This window comes from Copadichromis virginalis, linkage group LG2 (genome assembly GCF_057382275.1).
Source record: "Copadichromis virginalis isolate Kocher_CV1m ecotype Utaka linkage group LG2, C_Virginalis_male_GT1.1, whole genome shotgun sequence".
In the NCBI taxonomy this organism is placed as follows: domain Eukaryota; kingdom Metazoa; phylum Chordata; class Actinopteri; order Cichliformes; family Cichlidae; genus Copadichromis; species Copadichromis virginalis.
In genome coordinates, this window is record NC_140619.1 from 28,092,914 (window position 1) to 28,110,025 (window position 17,112).

The window sequence follows — 17,112 nt, forward strand, 5'->3', positions numbered from 1 at the left end:
ATAGCCGATCATTGTTAGGTGTTGTAGCAAACCTTTTCGGCTTCTGAAATGGGGCGTGTAGTTTTACTCATAAGATTGTACCTTTGATACTGCCTGTGAGCTGGTAAGGAGCTGTGACAGCACATGAAATGCTGAATTCAGACGGTTAAATCCACAAAGAGCAGTAAACCTCAAGGCTGACAACAGAACAGATCAGCTGATCACAGCCTGCACAAAGAATACAAAAGATTCTCACAAATGAAGTTATCGATGGACCATTGTGCTGGGAATGCTCATGCAGATGATCAGGCGTGTGTAACATGTCCGATCATCTTTCATGTGTGGTGCCATCATGAAAAGAGGGATCAAGATCACTTCCACCTGTATTCTGGTTTGTCCCACAGGGGGATCAAAAGAGCAGGGGGCGGTGGGGATCCTTGGTAAATCACACCCTGAAAGTATTTGTGGGTAAAACTGTTCAGTAAAAAGTTGTTTTATGCAAAAGATAAAGAAAAAACAAATATGACATCAATTAGGTTAGTTTAGAAATTCATTCTGAAAGCCAGCTGAGCTGTTTCTGGTGTGGTGGTGTAATCATGATAATCTCTTCTAGTTTCTAACATTTTAATTCTGAAACACAAAGAGCATCCAGAATGTGAGATAAAACATGTGGAATAATTTAATAAATAACACCCCCCCCCCAAAAAAAAAACAAAAACAAAAAAAAAACCCCAGTGGTTTAGGGATTGTAAACAGTTGACAGTATGATAATACAGTATGATACCAAATAAAAGCCATTTTGCCTCTACTATAAAACACCATGAAATGAAATCATCTTCACAAAAATTCCTACTAGTGCATTATACTAAGGCATACCATATGCATGTAGTATCTCGTTATAATAATATAACACAGTGTCCTGACATCTGACAATAAAAAGATGACTTTCCTATTTTAGCTATTAGCAGTAAGAGTTGACTGACATGCATGCTCCTATGCTCCTTACCTACAGGAACGAGTATAAAGCAAACTTTTCGTGTATATAATTATTTAAATACTTTGACCTTTTACCCAAATGATTTCTGTGAAATTGCACACGCAATCAGAAATTAATCATAACACATTAATATCCGCACGAGCCACTTAACACAAACCAGTTGGTCACATCGCAGGAAATCAGTTTAGAAGCTCACAGCTCTGTTTCTGTCAGCTTCTGTCAGGATTTAAGACATTTTCAAAAGAGAAATGTATATATTTATGGTTATGGTGCAGCTGAAAAATGTCCCAAAGCAACATAAAAATACCACAATACATATAACAGGTCCTCCAGGCCAAGAAGTCTAAAGTCCTATCACAGGTGCAACTCTTTTACATGTAAAACCGTATGAGTTATTTAAAGTATGCAGATAATCTTTTAGATAGTGTTTGGTCATAAACTGGACCAACAGCTTCTTTCAGGTAACACGAGAGTTGCAGTGCACTGGGGCTCTCCTCTGTGCTGTCATCACTGCAGAAGGGATTCGATCACAGCGTCTGGCTTTGCAGATCTTTTCCTGTGTGGAGATGGGTGTGTGATAAACGTTATCAAGCATTTCAAAGAGCTTTTCAGCCTGCTCAGTTCTCAGAAAAGCAGCATATCATGATATTGACTAACACCATCATGCTTACAGCTCATATCAAACTGCTATAAATACACTAATTATGAAGAGTTGCTAAATGTTTGAGTTCCCAAACGATATTCAGGAACTCAACGCTATATTTAAATTGATCACCCTGTTCTTCACTTGGACTGCATGCACTTCATATTCATGCAGTCGAACTCAAGAACAAAAAAACAAAAAAGATAAAACATAAGTAGAAATGTCACTGATCTACAAGTACACATGGAGATAACCAGCTCACTGTTTAACAAATTATTCTGAACCCTGCATCTAAAGAACCCATTTACACTTGATCTGTTTTTGCATCTAAGCTTAAACTAAAAAAAAAACAAAAAAAACAATCAGTTTGACCTGATTAGTACTTTAACTCTGCCTCAGTGTAACTACGTGAGGAAGATCTTCCTCTGTGATAACTGCAGCTGGGGTAACAGAAAAATTAAGTAGAAATCAACCATCTCTCTCCATGATAAGCAAGCGCAGGAACGCGATTGCAACAGTCAGCCAGGAGCAATAATCTGATCCAAATTCAGCACTAAGGGAATAAAAAGGCCAACATTAGAAAGAGGTGCAAGTTTGAATTTTGGTGTTGTTGGTTAATGGTAGCTATTAGCTGGCCTGTTAAAAAAAAAAAAAAAATTATTGTGGAAGTTTTTTTTTTTTTCCTTCCTTTTTTAACATTTCGGTCATTCATCTTGCAGACAAGATGCAGTCCAACCCATGCAAACCAAACTGGGTCAAATCACATTCAAGTACATTGTACATTCAAGTTCATATTTGTTAACTAAGAGGAAACAGAAGTGTATTACATACTGCTATGACAAATGTAGATGGGGGAGGAAAATGTGTGTGAACTACACAGGGGACAGGTAGTCAATATTAAAACACAAGGTACTGATTTGTGTAGAAAGCTCTCTACCTTCGCCCCGTCTTGGGACGGCCACTCTTGCTACTTTTAGAGGTCCTGGGCCTCTCTAGTTTCATCAGCGACTGCCGCATACTCTCCTCTGTGTAGGCTAGATACACATGAGACAGATCCACCTCAAATGGCTACAGTGACAAGGAGAAAAGAAAAGAGGTCAGAATTACAATGTAAAGAGAGAAAAAAAAATCCACAACATCAATGATTACATAAAAACAACTTTCCACAACTCACATCTTTTTCTTTTTTGTCTGGAGCAGGGGTCTGTTTTCTCATGTTGTTGCCAGTGTAAGCCACACATTTCTAAAAGAGAGACAAATCACCAGAAAGAAGGAGTGAAACTCTTTAAACGGATGCTGATTAGACTGTGCACCAGTGTGTGAATTAGCTGTGCAAAGTGAGCTCACCAGCTGCCACTCTCCAATGTCCTCATTCCAGTGCACATAGTTCTCTATCATCTCCTACAAGCAAAACATGAGAGATTATCAGAAGCACTATCTGGAAATTGAAGATGAGATATGTTGCATGGTGAGAAAACAGCAAAAGTAGCATTTCTTTCTGCTTGTCAAAGAAAAACTGGTCAGCTGACAGTTTTGTAGGCTACTTGGAAGGACATGCAACCTTCCTGTTTGCCTGCTTCTCAATGAAAATGTTTAATGCTGGTAGATGTTGCTTCCCATGTAAAAATGTAATCGTACAGGAAGCTCATTACTAATGTTTGAGTAAAGAAAGAAGCAGCTTTTCCAGTTTGTACATCTGAGTTTAAATGCATGTATGTCTACTAGATTTTGAATTGCACCACTTTTGAAATCTGTTATCTCTTTTCACATCTACTATGCACATATACACGACTTGGACAAAATACTGGGCACCTACACACAACACCTACTAGAGCTGCTCGCCCATGGAAACCCATGCCTAGCTAGAGGCACATTAGTTTCTGTGATGTTATTACTGGCAGAGGAGGCTAGGAGCTCTACAGTTACTGGGTCATCAGAGCGTGTCGTGCCCTTTCAGCACTTGACGATCCTGGTCTGTGACGTTAATTGGTCTGCCACATTTTCATAAACCCCTCCAATTCAAGCTCAAAGTCTGCGCTTCAATCACATATTGATGGATTGAAAATTCACTGTTGTGGTGTACAGAGGCAAAGCTACAGAAATTATGTGTTTGTCAAACAAATTACAAACGCAGCTTTTTGTCTTCCTGCTGATGTGCGCACACATACTGTGAAGAGCACTATCGCACAGTCTGTCTTTTTGTAGGTACTTTGGTAAAAACAAATTTGGCTTGTATATCTGTCACATCTCATTCAGCACTACAACATAGCTTTCTAACAACATCGTACTACGCAAACATCCTGTTTTAAATTAGTAGATAAACCTTAATAGCTTCTTCTCCTATGGATGTGTGTTGGCCAAAGTAAAGCTGATTAAATCTGACCCTGTGTTACTCTGTTTGCGGTCTACTCTACAACATCTTGCTTGGATGCTCTTCTTTTAATTTCCTGGAATATATGAAACAAAATTTAAATGTATGTTTGTAGATGTGAAAAATAATTATTTGGTCACAACAGTCACTCTGTTGCTGGTTGGCAAAATTCACAAAGGTCCAGCAGTAACAAATCCTCTCTCTTATTAACAAAGGCACAGATCTTTAGGAAAATGCTATTCATTACTGTCAGTGGCATGTCATTACAACTGACATCTTCCTACAAATACCATTTCCCCATTAATAATCGTTAATACCATATCAGGATTAAAGATTTACAGAAGTTCACTAATAATCAAAACTTTCATTATGTGGATCAAATATGTGGAATTTCTGGAAAAAAAAAACAACAACCAAAAAAGAAACAGAGGGGTTTGTTGCTACTGTGAGACTTTTGGTTGTTTTTTTTAATCATTGTTAAAAACATTGGAAAAAAATATAATGTGATATTTCTAAGTATATCCTTCAGTTTTTAATATGGCTTTTATTTTGAAAATCTCACACAATCTGATCATCTTGATAACTTCAAATAAATAATTGGCAGCTATAATTATCAAAGCTGACATTTTCAAGCATGTTGGTTAATTCCTGTAAGTAAAAGGAGGGGTCATTCAGCATACAAGACAAAAATTCATGCCTAAAGATTGAAAACTGTGGGCAGGTTAGAGACAATTGTTTTGATTCTAACATCTGACAGTTAATTAGTCCAATTCAGACCTACCATTACTTTGAGTAAGGGCAGATTTTCAAAACAAATTATTAATTAAAAATTATTAAATAATTCAGAAAGAGTAAAACACATGCACAAGGTGTCTGAACTGTGTCTCTATGACAAAAGATGTAGAGCAGGGGTAGGCAACCTTTCTGATGACGAGTGCCGTCTAAAATTTCCTCAGAAGTCAGTGTGTCATATGATTGCATTAGCAATAAATTTAATAACGCTCTATATTAACAGTTACACACTATATAGAACCACTTCATAGAATTATATTTGTTTGCAGATGTTTGCAGCTATCAGCGAATAGTTATCAGCTATTTTGAAACAAAAAAAAAAGACACTTTTTATCCATAACAAGAACTCCATAACAGCAAATGAACTGTACAACAGAAAATGCTATTTCCTCACAACAATGATAAGAAAAATAAACTGAGCCAATATGGCATGTTTGTTAATACAGGGATACACATGTTAATGTGATCTCTGGTCTCCCACTCAGAGACACAGGTCTTCAAGTGTCCAGCATTCAGACGGCTACCTGAGGACACTCTTCATGTGAGAGAAAATCTGCTCACACAGACGTGCAGAGCCAAATACTGTCAATAAGGCCTCTGCAATGTTTTGAAGACAGTTAAACTTGTCAGGTAGTGATGTCCAGCAGGTGAAAATACAGCTCCATGAACACGCACAGCTGTGGATTCCAGCTGCTTCGATGTTGCATTAACTGGCATTAACTCAGCCAGTTAATGCAAGACAAATCCAGCTGCTCATTAAAGCTTTCTGGTGTGATCAGAAAATAAAACATTGGTCCATACACCTGAAAGTCCCAAAAACGAGTCTGTATCCGTGTATTTCCATGGTGCTGATGCTGTGCTGAGCGGAAAGCTCCTGAAGCTTTTGAAGTGTTGGAATGTGGAAAGCTAACAACATCCCTCTCACCAGTAGGCTAAGTTATTTTTAGCCAATTACAAGTTGAATCTGGTAGTTGGGGTTGTTAGCTAAGATACCGTCATTAAGAAGTGGCACAACTAATATGTCTATGCAGCTCATTTCTGATGTGCACCGCTGGCGCGACCATTTATTTTTTAATGCATCTTCTCAGATTAATTCACTGCGTGTCTTGCCCAGGGCTGGACTGGGACAAAAACAAAAAAACAAAAACAAAAAAACAGCCCAGGCATTTTGACTAGAGACCGGCCCACCAGGTATTAAAGCTATAAAGCCTTTGAATGAAAACAAATGCTGTTGTGACAGTGATGTACAATCTTGTTGGTATATGTATGATTTCTATACATTTTACGTCAGATAAAAACTTTGGTTGTAAGCTTCAGATAATTATTTAATAACAGCCAGACATTTTAAATGAGAATAAGAAAGTTTTTCTTTGTGCCCCACCTTTCCCTGTAAATGCCCTGCCTGGCCCCCTAGCAAAACTTTGCTAGACCCGCCCCTGCACAGTTACCAACTGTCAGTTACATAGAAAAGGATGCTGGTGTTATTTGTCTCTCAGAAACAGTTCATAACTTCCCTTCAACTCATTCATGTCACCTAAAAGGTAAACCTGTTTCTCCATCACCTGTTCAGCTCTGATGATTCAGTAAGAACATCTCCTGGTTTCATCTTCATGTTTCCCTCTCACCACATATCCAAACCGACATCATGACCAGCAGCTTTTACGGCTGTGGCTCCAGCAAACATCAGCTGATACTAGAAATTAATATTAAATAAATTCTAACAACAGCTGATCAAGCTTGAACATGCTGCTGTTGTTTAGCGCGAAATCCAGCGGTTTCCTCTTTCTGGCGCAAAGTGGGCGATAAACAAACAAGAGAGAAAAGCCGATCAGCTGCTCATTGATCAGTTTCATGATTGAAGTAGCAACAGGAGAGGGAGGGGAGAGAATGAGAGGAGAAGATGCAGCTGACAGCATAAAGATAGAAAAACTCCAGCTTTGTGCCTTTTTCACTGTAGCTGAAGTACAGGACAAACTGTGTTCCTTTTCAGCTCAATACGAAACGCGTAATATTTTCTCTGAACACAGGACGATTCCGTCTTTTTACGGGATGGTTGGCAACTCTACTAACTAACCGTATGAATAAAATAAAGTTCACTATCAGTAACATCAAAGCACCCACCCAGCTGTATAGAAACTCTGTCGTGCTAGCTAGTACGCAGTACGAGTTATTGTAACTGACTGTAAAAAGTCAGCACAACGAAAATAAACTCCACCTAAACTTGGTTTATATCTGACCCAGATAGACTGCAAGTCATAACTTCTTACCTAAAGTTCAGTTCACCTGACACTCGGACCGGCCCCGCCTCTGGTCTCTCCTGTTGCCTCCCCTTTCTCTCATCCACCTGCTGGCCACCACTTGCTAATATTACTGAATCTGTGGAAGCTACGCCATATCCACCACCAAAAACTGAGTTATTTTTACACACCGGCCAGCATCTGGCCAATCTACTACCTTTCATTGTTTATACCGTTACAAAAACAAACAAACAAAAAAAAAAAAAATCATCGGCCCACCGAACAAATGCCCGGTATGCCCGATGGCCAGTCCAGCTATGGTCGTGCCATCACTTAACCCTGGCACGGGTGCCTAGGGTTGCCGACCCCTGATGTAGAGGAAGCAGAAGTAAAACAACAATAAATAAAGCCAACAACAATATAAAAACAACCCCACTCAATTCATGTCAGATTTAGATGATGTATGCTTAATGTGTGTATGTTTAAATAACAGGTAAATACAAGTATCAGATTAGCCTTGTAACTAAAGATGTCTAATATTACAGTACTTCTACTGTCATTGCGTTATCTGGACTTCTCTTAAAAGCCCACACATGCGCACGCACGCACACACACCTGGTATTCCTGGGGAATAAAGTTGTCTATGATGAGCATCTGGAGCCGGAGTTCTCGGCTCAGCTGGCGGATATTCTCGAGGAGGCCTTCGATTTCTCTGTGATGCTCTTGCTGCAGATCTGCCATCTAACCGATGAAAAACAACAATGCTAGCGGATCAGTTTCTGCTAAACTGATAATACATCTAGCCACAAAGAGCTATTTGATTAAATCTGAATATACATGCTGCATACACAATTAATAATAGCAATACTTTAGTGTCTCATAATGGTCACCCTTCTGTCCCGACAGGGAACAAGTCAAAGAATAATGATCATTTATGGTGCAACCCTTTGTTAAACTTACTTCAGATTTGGCAGCCATCAGCATGGTCCATACTTTCTTCAGCTTCTTGGTCTTTCCTTGAGCCTCTTCCTGCAGGCTAGTATACTTCTCTTCTATATCCAAACGTTCTTGCTGTTTTAAGAGGGACGAGGTTTGTGATTATGCACAATCAAGGTACTTTTGCAAGCTTTTGTTTGGGTTTACAAAAATATATTGTGTGTATGGTAAAGGACATTATACCATCGAGCTGCAAGCAGGAACAGCCACAAATAAACAGCAAAAAATCAAAATATCACTTTTAATAATAATAATAAGAAAAAAATAAAGCTTTCAAATATCTTTAATTCAGACATTAAACTAAAAGGACATGAGTTTCAACTTTTATCTGAACATCGATCATAATCAATTTGCACATGAAAGTGTGTAGTATTAACTTCTAACCATATTTCCAACCACAGTGATGCAATAATTTCTCTAAAAAACAAGCAATGTAACTGTCAGCATATCCTGTCATCTCAGTGAAGCACGACAGGATAATGGTTAGCTATGAGTGGCAAAAGAGTCGCAATTTTTTGAAGCAAAATGTTGCCCAAAAATAAACAAAAAAACTAAAACAAATTGTAAAACTATTAATTTAGCTGGTTTTTTTTAAACCACTGGTCAGCAAGCAAACAAAACATACATACATGAGATATTCTCTCCAGGGTAGCTGACAGATATGGGTTACAGGTTTAATTTCCGAATGTATGTGTTGCTTTATTGTGGTTACAATGTGGTACAACAGGTAAAGAAGAATTTCCCAAGTGGTAATGCTGATTCATTATTGTGACATTACCGTCAACAGCGTGACTATCAGCTGCCAAACTTAGGAAAGGATGAGATAATGCGTGGATTCAGTGACGTTATTTATCCGTACCTCTTTTTCCTCCAGTTCCTTCCGCAGCTGCTCTGCTCTCTTGCGACGCTCTTCGAGTTCATTGTTGGACTCCTCCAAAAGCTTCTCCTGCTCCTCAGCTTTGGCCAAGAGGTCCACCCCACCCACAATCACCTTCTTTTCTAAAGCCGACAATTTCTCTAGCAGGAGGTGATGCTCCTGCCTGACATTTTAAAAGGCCCACCAATTACCAAAATTAGCAAATACCACAAATGATTTTTAATAGAATTTATTTTCTCTTTATTGACTCACTGGGCTTTAAGAAGGTCCTTCTCCCTCTTCTCAAGCTCTGCTCTTGCCTTGTTCCTCTCCTCCTCCTCCATGTCTAGCTTGGCCTCCAAAGCCTTTCTTTCCTCTTCAATCTTTGCCTGCATCTCCACCATCTTGTCTGGGGAAACCTTCTTCCTTCCTGAACAGACACACATAGGACAGCAAAGAGCCTTAGTGGTTGTTTAACAAGCACTTGTCACTGTATAGGTATTGGATCATTTAAAGGCAGATTCATTCCTCTTTAACAATCAGCATTAGTATTATTTAATCTGTGCAGTTTCTGAGCAAACCTGTTGGTCTTCTGAATGAGTCCTTATAAAGGGAATGCTAGTAGGATCCATGTGCATATGTTTCTAGCTTGCTAGTGCACAGTATTAAATAATCAAAGTTAGTATATGCAAAACCTATGAATAAGGGAAACTATAAGAAATGCGAGGATGATATGGTGCTTATGAAAAGAGTAAGTATTAAGGGTGGCAGTCAGACAATGGACAAACAGAAAAATGCTAGCAGTGCTTATACAATCAGCAGTTATCCAATCGGTTAGTGAAAAGCTACTAAAGCACGTGTTGGCAATCTTGATCATTTTAAGTGAGCAAAAAACATTGTTTGTAAAGGACAGTTTGACCATGTAGACTCTTACACCAACCTCTTTCTTCTTCAATTAAGAGGTGTATAGCAAGTCAGACAGGCATCATTTGCACCAAAAGGAGGAGAAAGAAAGAGCAACACATTACAGAGTGATTCGGAAAGTCTTACATCTCTATAAATTGAAACAAAATTATTTATTTATTTATATATATATATATATATATATATATATATATATATATATATATATAAATGCTGATGAGATGAGAGGCATCTTTTAGTGATGCCAGTCATAAGACACACAGGAAAGAAAAAAAAACCCATAATGAAACATAATGTGGGTGAATTAGGTCTTAAAGAAATCACAATTTGAGCAGGTATAAAGTGAGGATATTGAACTGTCATGCACAAAAACTGATCATTCGGGTCATCTGTAAAGAAGAATAATAGAAAATATTCTTCAGATAACATCAACCTTTCACAAAGAGTTGTCCAGCTGGGCAGATACCCCAAATTAATGGACTGAGTGGATTCAGGAATCTGCAGCATGAGCACCTTCATTCAACGGACAAACTTGCAATCAGTTTTATGGAAACCCTAACAAGGCCTGGGAGATGACAATGAAGGTGTGTGGAGCAGTCGGGAAGCGGGATTACGCTGTGAGCCTACAGGAGTGGCAGTGTGTCAAGGATAGTACAAAGCCCCTTTTCACACATGTCCTGTAATTCACAAACACAATGTAGAATTACCAAACTAGGATCAACACCCCAAAAGATTGCATGCTTCCTTGTAATCCAGCAATGCAATCCTGATGCTAATTGTAAATATAATAACAAAAGAAAAAATAAAGGGGTTTAAGGCTTTCTCCATTACATCAACTGATCAAGGCTTTTAACAAACAAAGAGGACATTAAAAATTATATATGAATTTTCACTAAAAATAGTGAAAATTGAGAAAATCTTCAGAACCCAGACAACTGCAATAACCACAGTGAAAAATAGTAACAGGTAACTAGGTAAGCTGACCACTAAAGAGGAAATGCAGCAAATTACTTGAGTCATTGACGGGACATCGAGGCCTTAGGAAATCCCCTAAAGAAAACCACCTACATCCACGGCATGAAGAAAAAAAAATTCTGTCTTTATTAGACATGAGGTTGGTATTCAGCTTTCATTCATGCTCTTTTACAGAGCATAACAAGAAAAACTATAAACAGCATACAAGCCATCGTTTAATCTTTATTTTAATCCCCATTCGAAGAGTTGCAACAAGCTAATTAGGAAATACGGAGGGCAAAAAACTTTAAAAAACTAGAAATATAGACTATATAATTACGGATCATATTTACTTTACTGTGAAACTGCTTAGGAGCATCTGTCTAAAAAGGTTACATTGTTTGGGGAAACTAAAATGGGAACAAGACTTGTCAAAGAACTGCGTCTAGTATTCATGAAAGCAAACAGCCAATAAAGCGCAAAAGTACACGGCACAGCAAATGTATCTGTCTCATGTGTGAAAAGGGCTTAAATTTGTAGGCAGGTGGGTTGGTGAGCAGAGTGCTGCTCTAACTCACTATTCTGAGGTTTGTCCTCAGTGGACAGTGGCACTGCGGAGGTGCAGTCACAATTTGAACTGATGTTGTCTGTAAAGGAAAAGAGGAAGTACTATACCCAACAAAGCCCACAATGAGAAATAAAAAAAGAGAGATAAGGTCTAGCAGCGTTTGTTTTGCAGTTTGCGGGTATATCAACTGCAGCTCTGTAATGTGCACATATGCATATAAACAAACATAGCAGACGAGCTTACTCACAGCATACGGACAGTCTGGCTGCTATTAATTTAGAATAGCTTCATACTATATCAAGTAGAAAAGTCCCAACTGAAAAATATGCACACACATCAATTTGAGATAAAAAAAAAAATAAAAAAAATAGAACAAAGCATCAAGAAAACATCCAGCACTGCAACACATACCGAATTCATGAGTATTTAACACCTACTTTTTAAAAAAAGAAGGTGAGAATACCAGGGAAACTAAGAGGTCTTATGTTTAAGGAAGACTGTGAACATTCAAGCAGCATCAAAGCAACCTCAGTGCTGACTCATAATAGAATGATGACAGTGATAAGGCCTAAAACATCTCTTATGCAGAGCATCACTGTAAGCAGATTTAAGGTTGAACGATCTATGTGCTCATTCACAACTGTTTTTACCTCTTCTTCTCCTTCGACCATCTCCTGCCACCCCTCCTTCATCGTCACCTTCATCCATCTCCTCTGATGCACTGCCATCAGAGCCAGAGATCTCTTCACCTAGATGCGTCACAAAGTGGCATTTCACAAAGACGTGGCGTTAAAAATTATATGCAAATCAAAAAGTGCAATGATTTCTTCAAGCTCTGGTTTTTTACCTTCTTCCAGCTTTTTCTTGAGCTCCTCGATCTCTTTCTGAAACTGACGCAGCAGGGCATCTTTAGGATCCTCGTTGATCCTGGCTTTGTTTTTGATGTTTTTAGCCCTATTGGCATAGCGAAGGGTACTGATGGTCTCATCATAGTTGTAGTCTGCAGGTCCTATATTTGCACACTGGAGGGAATTAAAGTGTTGCATTTAAAGAAGTGAGGCAAAAACTTTCAATTCAACATTTAAAATACTGTAAAAATCCCCCTCAATTTAAGGGTTAGTTGGCTTTTTAGTTAGGTCAGGAGTTAGTTGTTTTGTGGTGTTACAGCAAAACAGATCACCCAAAGTATTTTTCAAAAACACATCTATGGTTTAAGCAAGAATTCAAGGTTTCTCTAATTATAATAAATCCTTCCATCCTTGCAAAGACAACAGAACGCTGCTTCCCAAATTTAGCAGTACCATCATTGTTTTGGAGTTTCCACCGAGTGAATCCTGGAGTAGTCGGGTCAGTTTTGAGTTCCTGTAGGGAACGTGAGTGCTCTTGCCATCCACCAGGGCTGAGATGACATTACCCAGCGTGGAGAGAGACAGATTTATCTTTGTTGCTTCCTTTAAACGCTGACCTGTGGCTCCAGTCTTGCCCTGTCTTTCTGAGCCCTGTAAGTAGTGAAAGTCTATATTTAATTAATGGCAGTGAGGTATATCATGGACTGTAAGAATATAGTACATACACCCAATATCAATATCATCTCCTTTAGTTTAGTAGTACAAGAGTACATACCGCAAGGTCAACCAGATGAAGTTTTCCCATGCGCACATGCTGGTTGCCGTCTACGCCCTTCTCGCTGCACTCGATGGTGATGGTAAAAATAGCATGAGAGCGCGAGCTATGTTCATTCATGTTTGTGGCTCCAACAGACCCTAAAAATACCACAATAGGGTTTGACCAGACAATATAATTACGGTGATTGATTCAGTAAAATTAAAACAGAACCTGAAATTAAAACTTTGAAAATGTTATTTTTGCATATTTCCCCATTTACTCTTTAGCAGTCACCATTTTCCATTTACTACAAGTAGGGTGAGAGCCTTTTACTCTGACGTGTGGTTTTTTTTTTTTTTTAATCACAAGAGATAAATATCTCAGTTAGGAGGAATGAAGATCAGCATTTAGCTTTGTGGCATCTATTTCACTTTCAGTACTGCCTGTGTTCTGCTTACGGTTTTTGTGGCCCAGTGTCATGATCCTGTCCATGTCATCAGCATTGTTCACGACGTAACCAGACAGGTCTTTTATGTACACGCCAACATCTGGTCTTTCTTTCACCTGTCATAAAAAAAAAAAAATCAACACCATAATGTTGAAAAGCTGCTGTCAGAAATACACTAGCAAAACACTGAACATAATCAAATTAATTTAGCCATCTTCTGGAAGGTTTCAGTTCAATTCAATTCTATTTAAAAATCACAACAGTCGCCTCAAGGCACTTTATATTGCAAGGTATAGACCGTGCAATAATATACTATAGTCATATATGGATAAGACTATAGTGTCCTTAATGCCAACTTTATCCGAACCGCTTTGTTAAAAGTTACTCATTGTAAATGCAGTGTTACCTCTAGCCTCTGCAGCTGGTCCTTTCCCAACAAATCCCGCACCTCTTCGTTGTAAATCTCCAGGTATGAAACACGAACTAAAAACCTGTGGAAGGTAAGTGCAAATCAGACACTCCCTAAGACTTCAAACTGTAAATTGTAAATATTTTACCTGTAACAGTTTAGGTCAAAACCTTTAAGAGCTCTGTTTAGAGCCCTTAAAGGTTTGGAGCCTTTAAATAATTTGAATTTAAAAAAATCGCCTGAGCCAAGGTGTGAAACTGGGTGTGGCTCAGGCGATTAGAGGATCATCAGGGGGTCCTTTTGTCCCTCTGTGGGGGGTTACTCCCACTAGGTTATATCTGGGACTCTCCACCATTTGACCTTAGAACTGAAGAAGCTTCTCGGATGAGAGGTGAAACGTCTTCAAGCAACTTAAAGAAGTCCAGACGCTTTTCTTTGCAAGCTCCTTTGATCAACACTTGAGGATAAACATCGCACTTCACCAAAGACTGAGTTTATGTGAAGCCAGTTACAGACATCCTCATTACACCTTTGACATACACTACTGTGGCTTCTTGACAGCCACAATTTATAACAAGGCTTCAGCTAACCATAAATGGATCAAATGAAAGGGCAGTTGAATCTCTTAGGTTGTGTGTCAGGTCTATACTAGTTGCCAGGTTTTTGGCTAACAGCTGTTTGGGAATCACCTTGCTGGTGCAAAAATACTATTTTATGCCTGTCAAACAGTGTTATCTTTGGCTTTTGCGTAGACTAAAGAAATGGAAACAAACTATGCATTTTAGTGACAATGCTGCTACTAACAAAAGTCCTAAAGATGTAACTTGTTCTTTGCCAAGTTGTCTGCAATTGACTGGATCAATTGTGTGTAACTGATTGTGGTCTTACCTTGTGTCACCCTCTGCCTTGGCAATGTGCCCAAAAATATGAGCAAAGGAATTTGGGATTATCCCTCTGAGCCCTGGCACCGCTCTCACACCCTCCATTGTGAAAGTTTTTCCTGTGCCAGTCTGCCCATATGCAAAGATTGTGCCTGAAATGGACAGAAGAAAATAAAAATCATTACTTCAAATAATGCATGTGGAAAATAAGAAAGAAGAAAAAAATGCAAAGTTTACAATCCAATAAAGAGAACAGCAATGGTTTCTTAATTTGAAAAAGCAATGTGTGTAGTCGCATTAAATATACCATTGTAACCCTCTAACACTGAGTCAATGATGGGGCGGGCTGTGAGATTGTAGACATCCAGCTGTTTACTGTCAGGACCAAAAACAGTGTCAAAAGTAAAGGTCTTGGGAGGTTCGTGGGGGGTCTCCAGCTTGTTGACTGTGATGGTCCCACGCATCTCATCCACTATGACGGCCTGTTTGTGGCCCATCGTCGTCTCTTTCTGGTTGAGGGGACGACATCTCACCACGACCTTAACGTTATCGCTGACCTCCTGCTTCTCAACCTTATGGCTCTGAAAAAAAAAAAAAAAAGGACCACAATACCATAATAAAGACAGTTATTTCTAGTACGTAGCAATAACTTTTATTTTACGAACATGGATATAAGGGCAGAGCTGTCAGGTCGATTCAGTGGAGCTAGTTTATTAGTTTGGACTAAATCTGAGGGTAACATTTGTAGAAGCTAGCTAACGGTGAGGTTATGCTTGAGTTACCTGCTTTGCATTTGCCGCTAGCTTTTTTTGCTATGCAAAAATACGCTTGGACTAGTAACATAAATGACAATGCTAGCTAGCAAGCACCACTCAAGAACACCAAATCTGAGGTGACACGCAAAACCCAACGTCGGAAGAATGAGTCTGCGGGGTTTTTTGTATCCTACAGCAACAACAACGGCTAGGTTAGCTGTGCTAACCGGTTAGCATCACATCAGCAGAGGAAGGGAGGAACCCAGTTTGCAAACAAAACAAAAATGCAAACATGCGTGGGGACTTACCGGCATAGTGATAAGGCCGAAATGCAATTACAGTGCACGTGTAGTAACAGTAAAATATTTTCAAGCCTTTGTTCATTTGACTCTACGTTATCCGAAGCATTAAAATACCAAAGCTATGCCCATATTACCAGAACCTCACAACCGATCGCTTGTTGTTAGGTCTGCTTGCGCATGCGCTAACCGGTCGTCACTGGCTCAGTCAGCTGCAGTTTAATATTAAATGACATCGAGAATTTAATGTTACGGAGACAAGTACAGGTGGAAAGTATTGGGAAATATTTTGTTATAGAGTGATTCACTACACACACACACACACACACACACACACACACACACGTCTTCATATCTTTGAATAATACCATCTGCTTGCCCAGCAATGTTCCCTCTAATTTTTCATGTGTCTAAGCGAACACACAAACTCCCTGAGAGGACACTTGGATCACTGTGAGCAACAGCAGACGTGTGCACTGTGGTCACGCCAGCATCGAATCCATCCAAGTTACATGGTTTATTAAAATAATCAAATTACAACATTTACGTTAGACTATACTTTAACCCACTTACAATGAAAATTAAAAAAAATATATTGTTCATGACCTGTGCAGTTTGTTAACACTATTGGAAGTAAAAATAATAATAACTTGTACTCCAATTTTGAAAACACAACTTTCTTTTTTTTTTTTTTTTTTTTTTTATAAAGCTCTGACTTGTATTATGAGTATGAGTCTGTGGTCTGGGAGAGAGTCCTGTAACTCTCTGTCTGCAAAATACAGTATATAATGACCAATGTTGGGCAATTATTTATATAGTTACTTCTTCAAAAAAGTAAAAAGTTTTTTGCAGCTGTTTACCTAAAAAGCATCCAAGGCAGTTTTTTAAATAAACATTTCAAACTATTTACAGAACAATCATCTGTTCTGCATCAAATTTGATGCCACACAAATTATTTGTGCCACTCCAAAAAATAATTTCTGTCCACTATGAGATAAAGGAGAACAACAGCCTGATACCTGCAGGCCTGACAACAGGAGATGTATCACTCCTGTAACACCTGTAACATTCAGCAGTCGCCTCATTGTTCTGACACACACAACAAAACTACTGACTACACTACACACTAACTACACAAGATTTGCGCTAAACGTCGCAAATCTCTCACATTTCAAAACACCACCATCACTCCTAAAACTTCCCTCTTCCTAAACAACTAAATGCCTTGTTGCCATATCATTTTTTGATTGGAGCGTTTTCCTCATACGCCGTTTTTCTTCCACAGTAAATATAAACAATGATAATATTCAGGAAGAAAACCAAACATTGCATATATTTTTTTTATCATAACTCTGGTTTTACGTGGCCTATCAACACAATTTAAAAACTGGTATACAG

At 38.7% G+C, this 17,112-nt stretch overlaps 1 protein-coding gene across 2 annotated transcripts; it reads right to left on the reverse strand.

Annotated features, from left to right (window-relative positions):
- Positions 1-635: 635 nt before the first annotated feature.
- On the reverse strand, positions 636-15,911 carry kif3a (kinesin family member 3A). 2 transcript variants are annotated; one of them, XM_085477023.1, is made up of 18 exons: positions 15,724-15,911; positions 14,968-15,241; positions 14,668-14,812; positions 13,777-13,861; positions 13,381-13,486; positions 12,941-13,080; positions 12,619-12,816; positions 12,165-12,339; positions 11,968-12,066; positions 11,328-11,396; positions 9,145-9,301; positions 8,875-9,055; positions 7,980-8,090; positions 7,635-7,760; positions 2,967-3,020; positions 2,794-2,862; positions 2,557-2,687; positions 636-1,532 (listed from the first exon to the last, which is right to left on the reverse strand). In XM_085477023.1, exons 1-18 carry the CDS (start codon positions 15,727-15,729, stop codon positions 1,484-1,486), a joined length of 2,175 nt encoding a protein of 724 aa, XP_085333149.1. In that variant the 5' UTR covers positions 15,730-15,911; the 3' UTR covers positions 636-1,483. The 2 variants fall into 2 exon arrangements, with proteins under 2 accessions (XP_085333149.1, XP_085333157.1); XM_085477031.1 differs by lacking the exon at positions 11,328-11,396.
- Between the last annotated feature and the right edge of the window lie 1,201 nt (positions 15,912-17,112).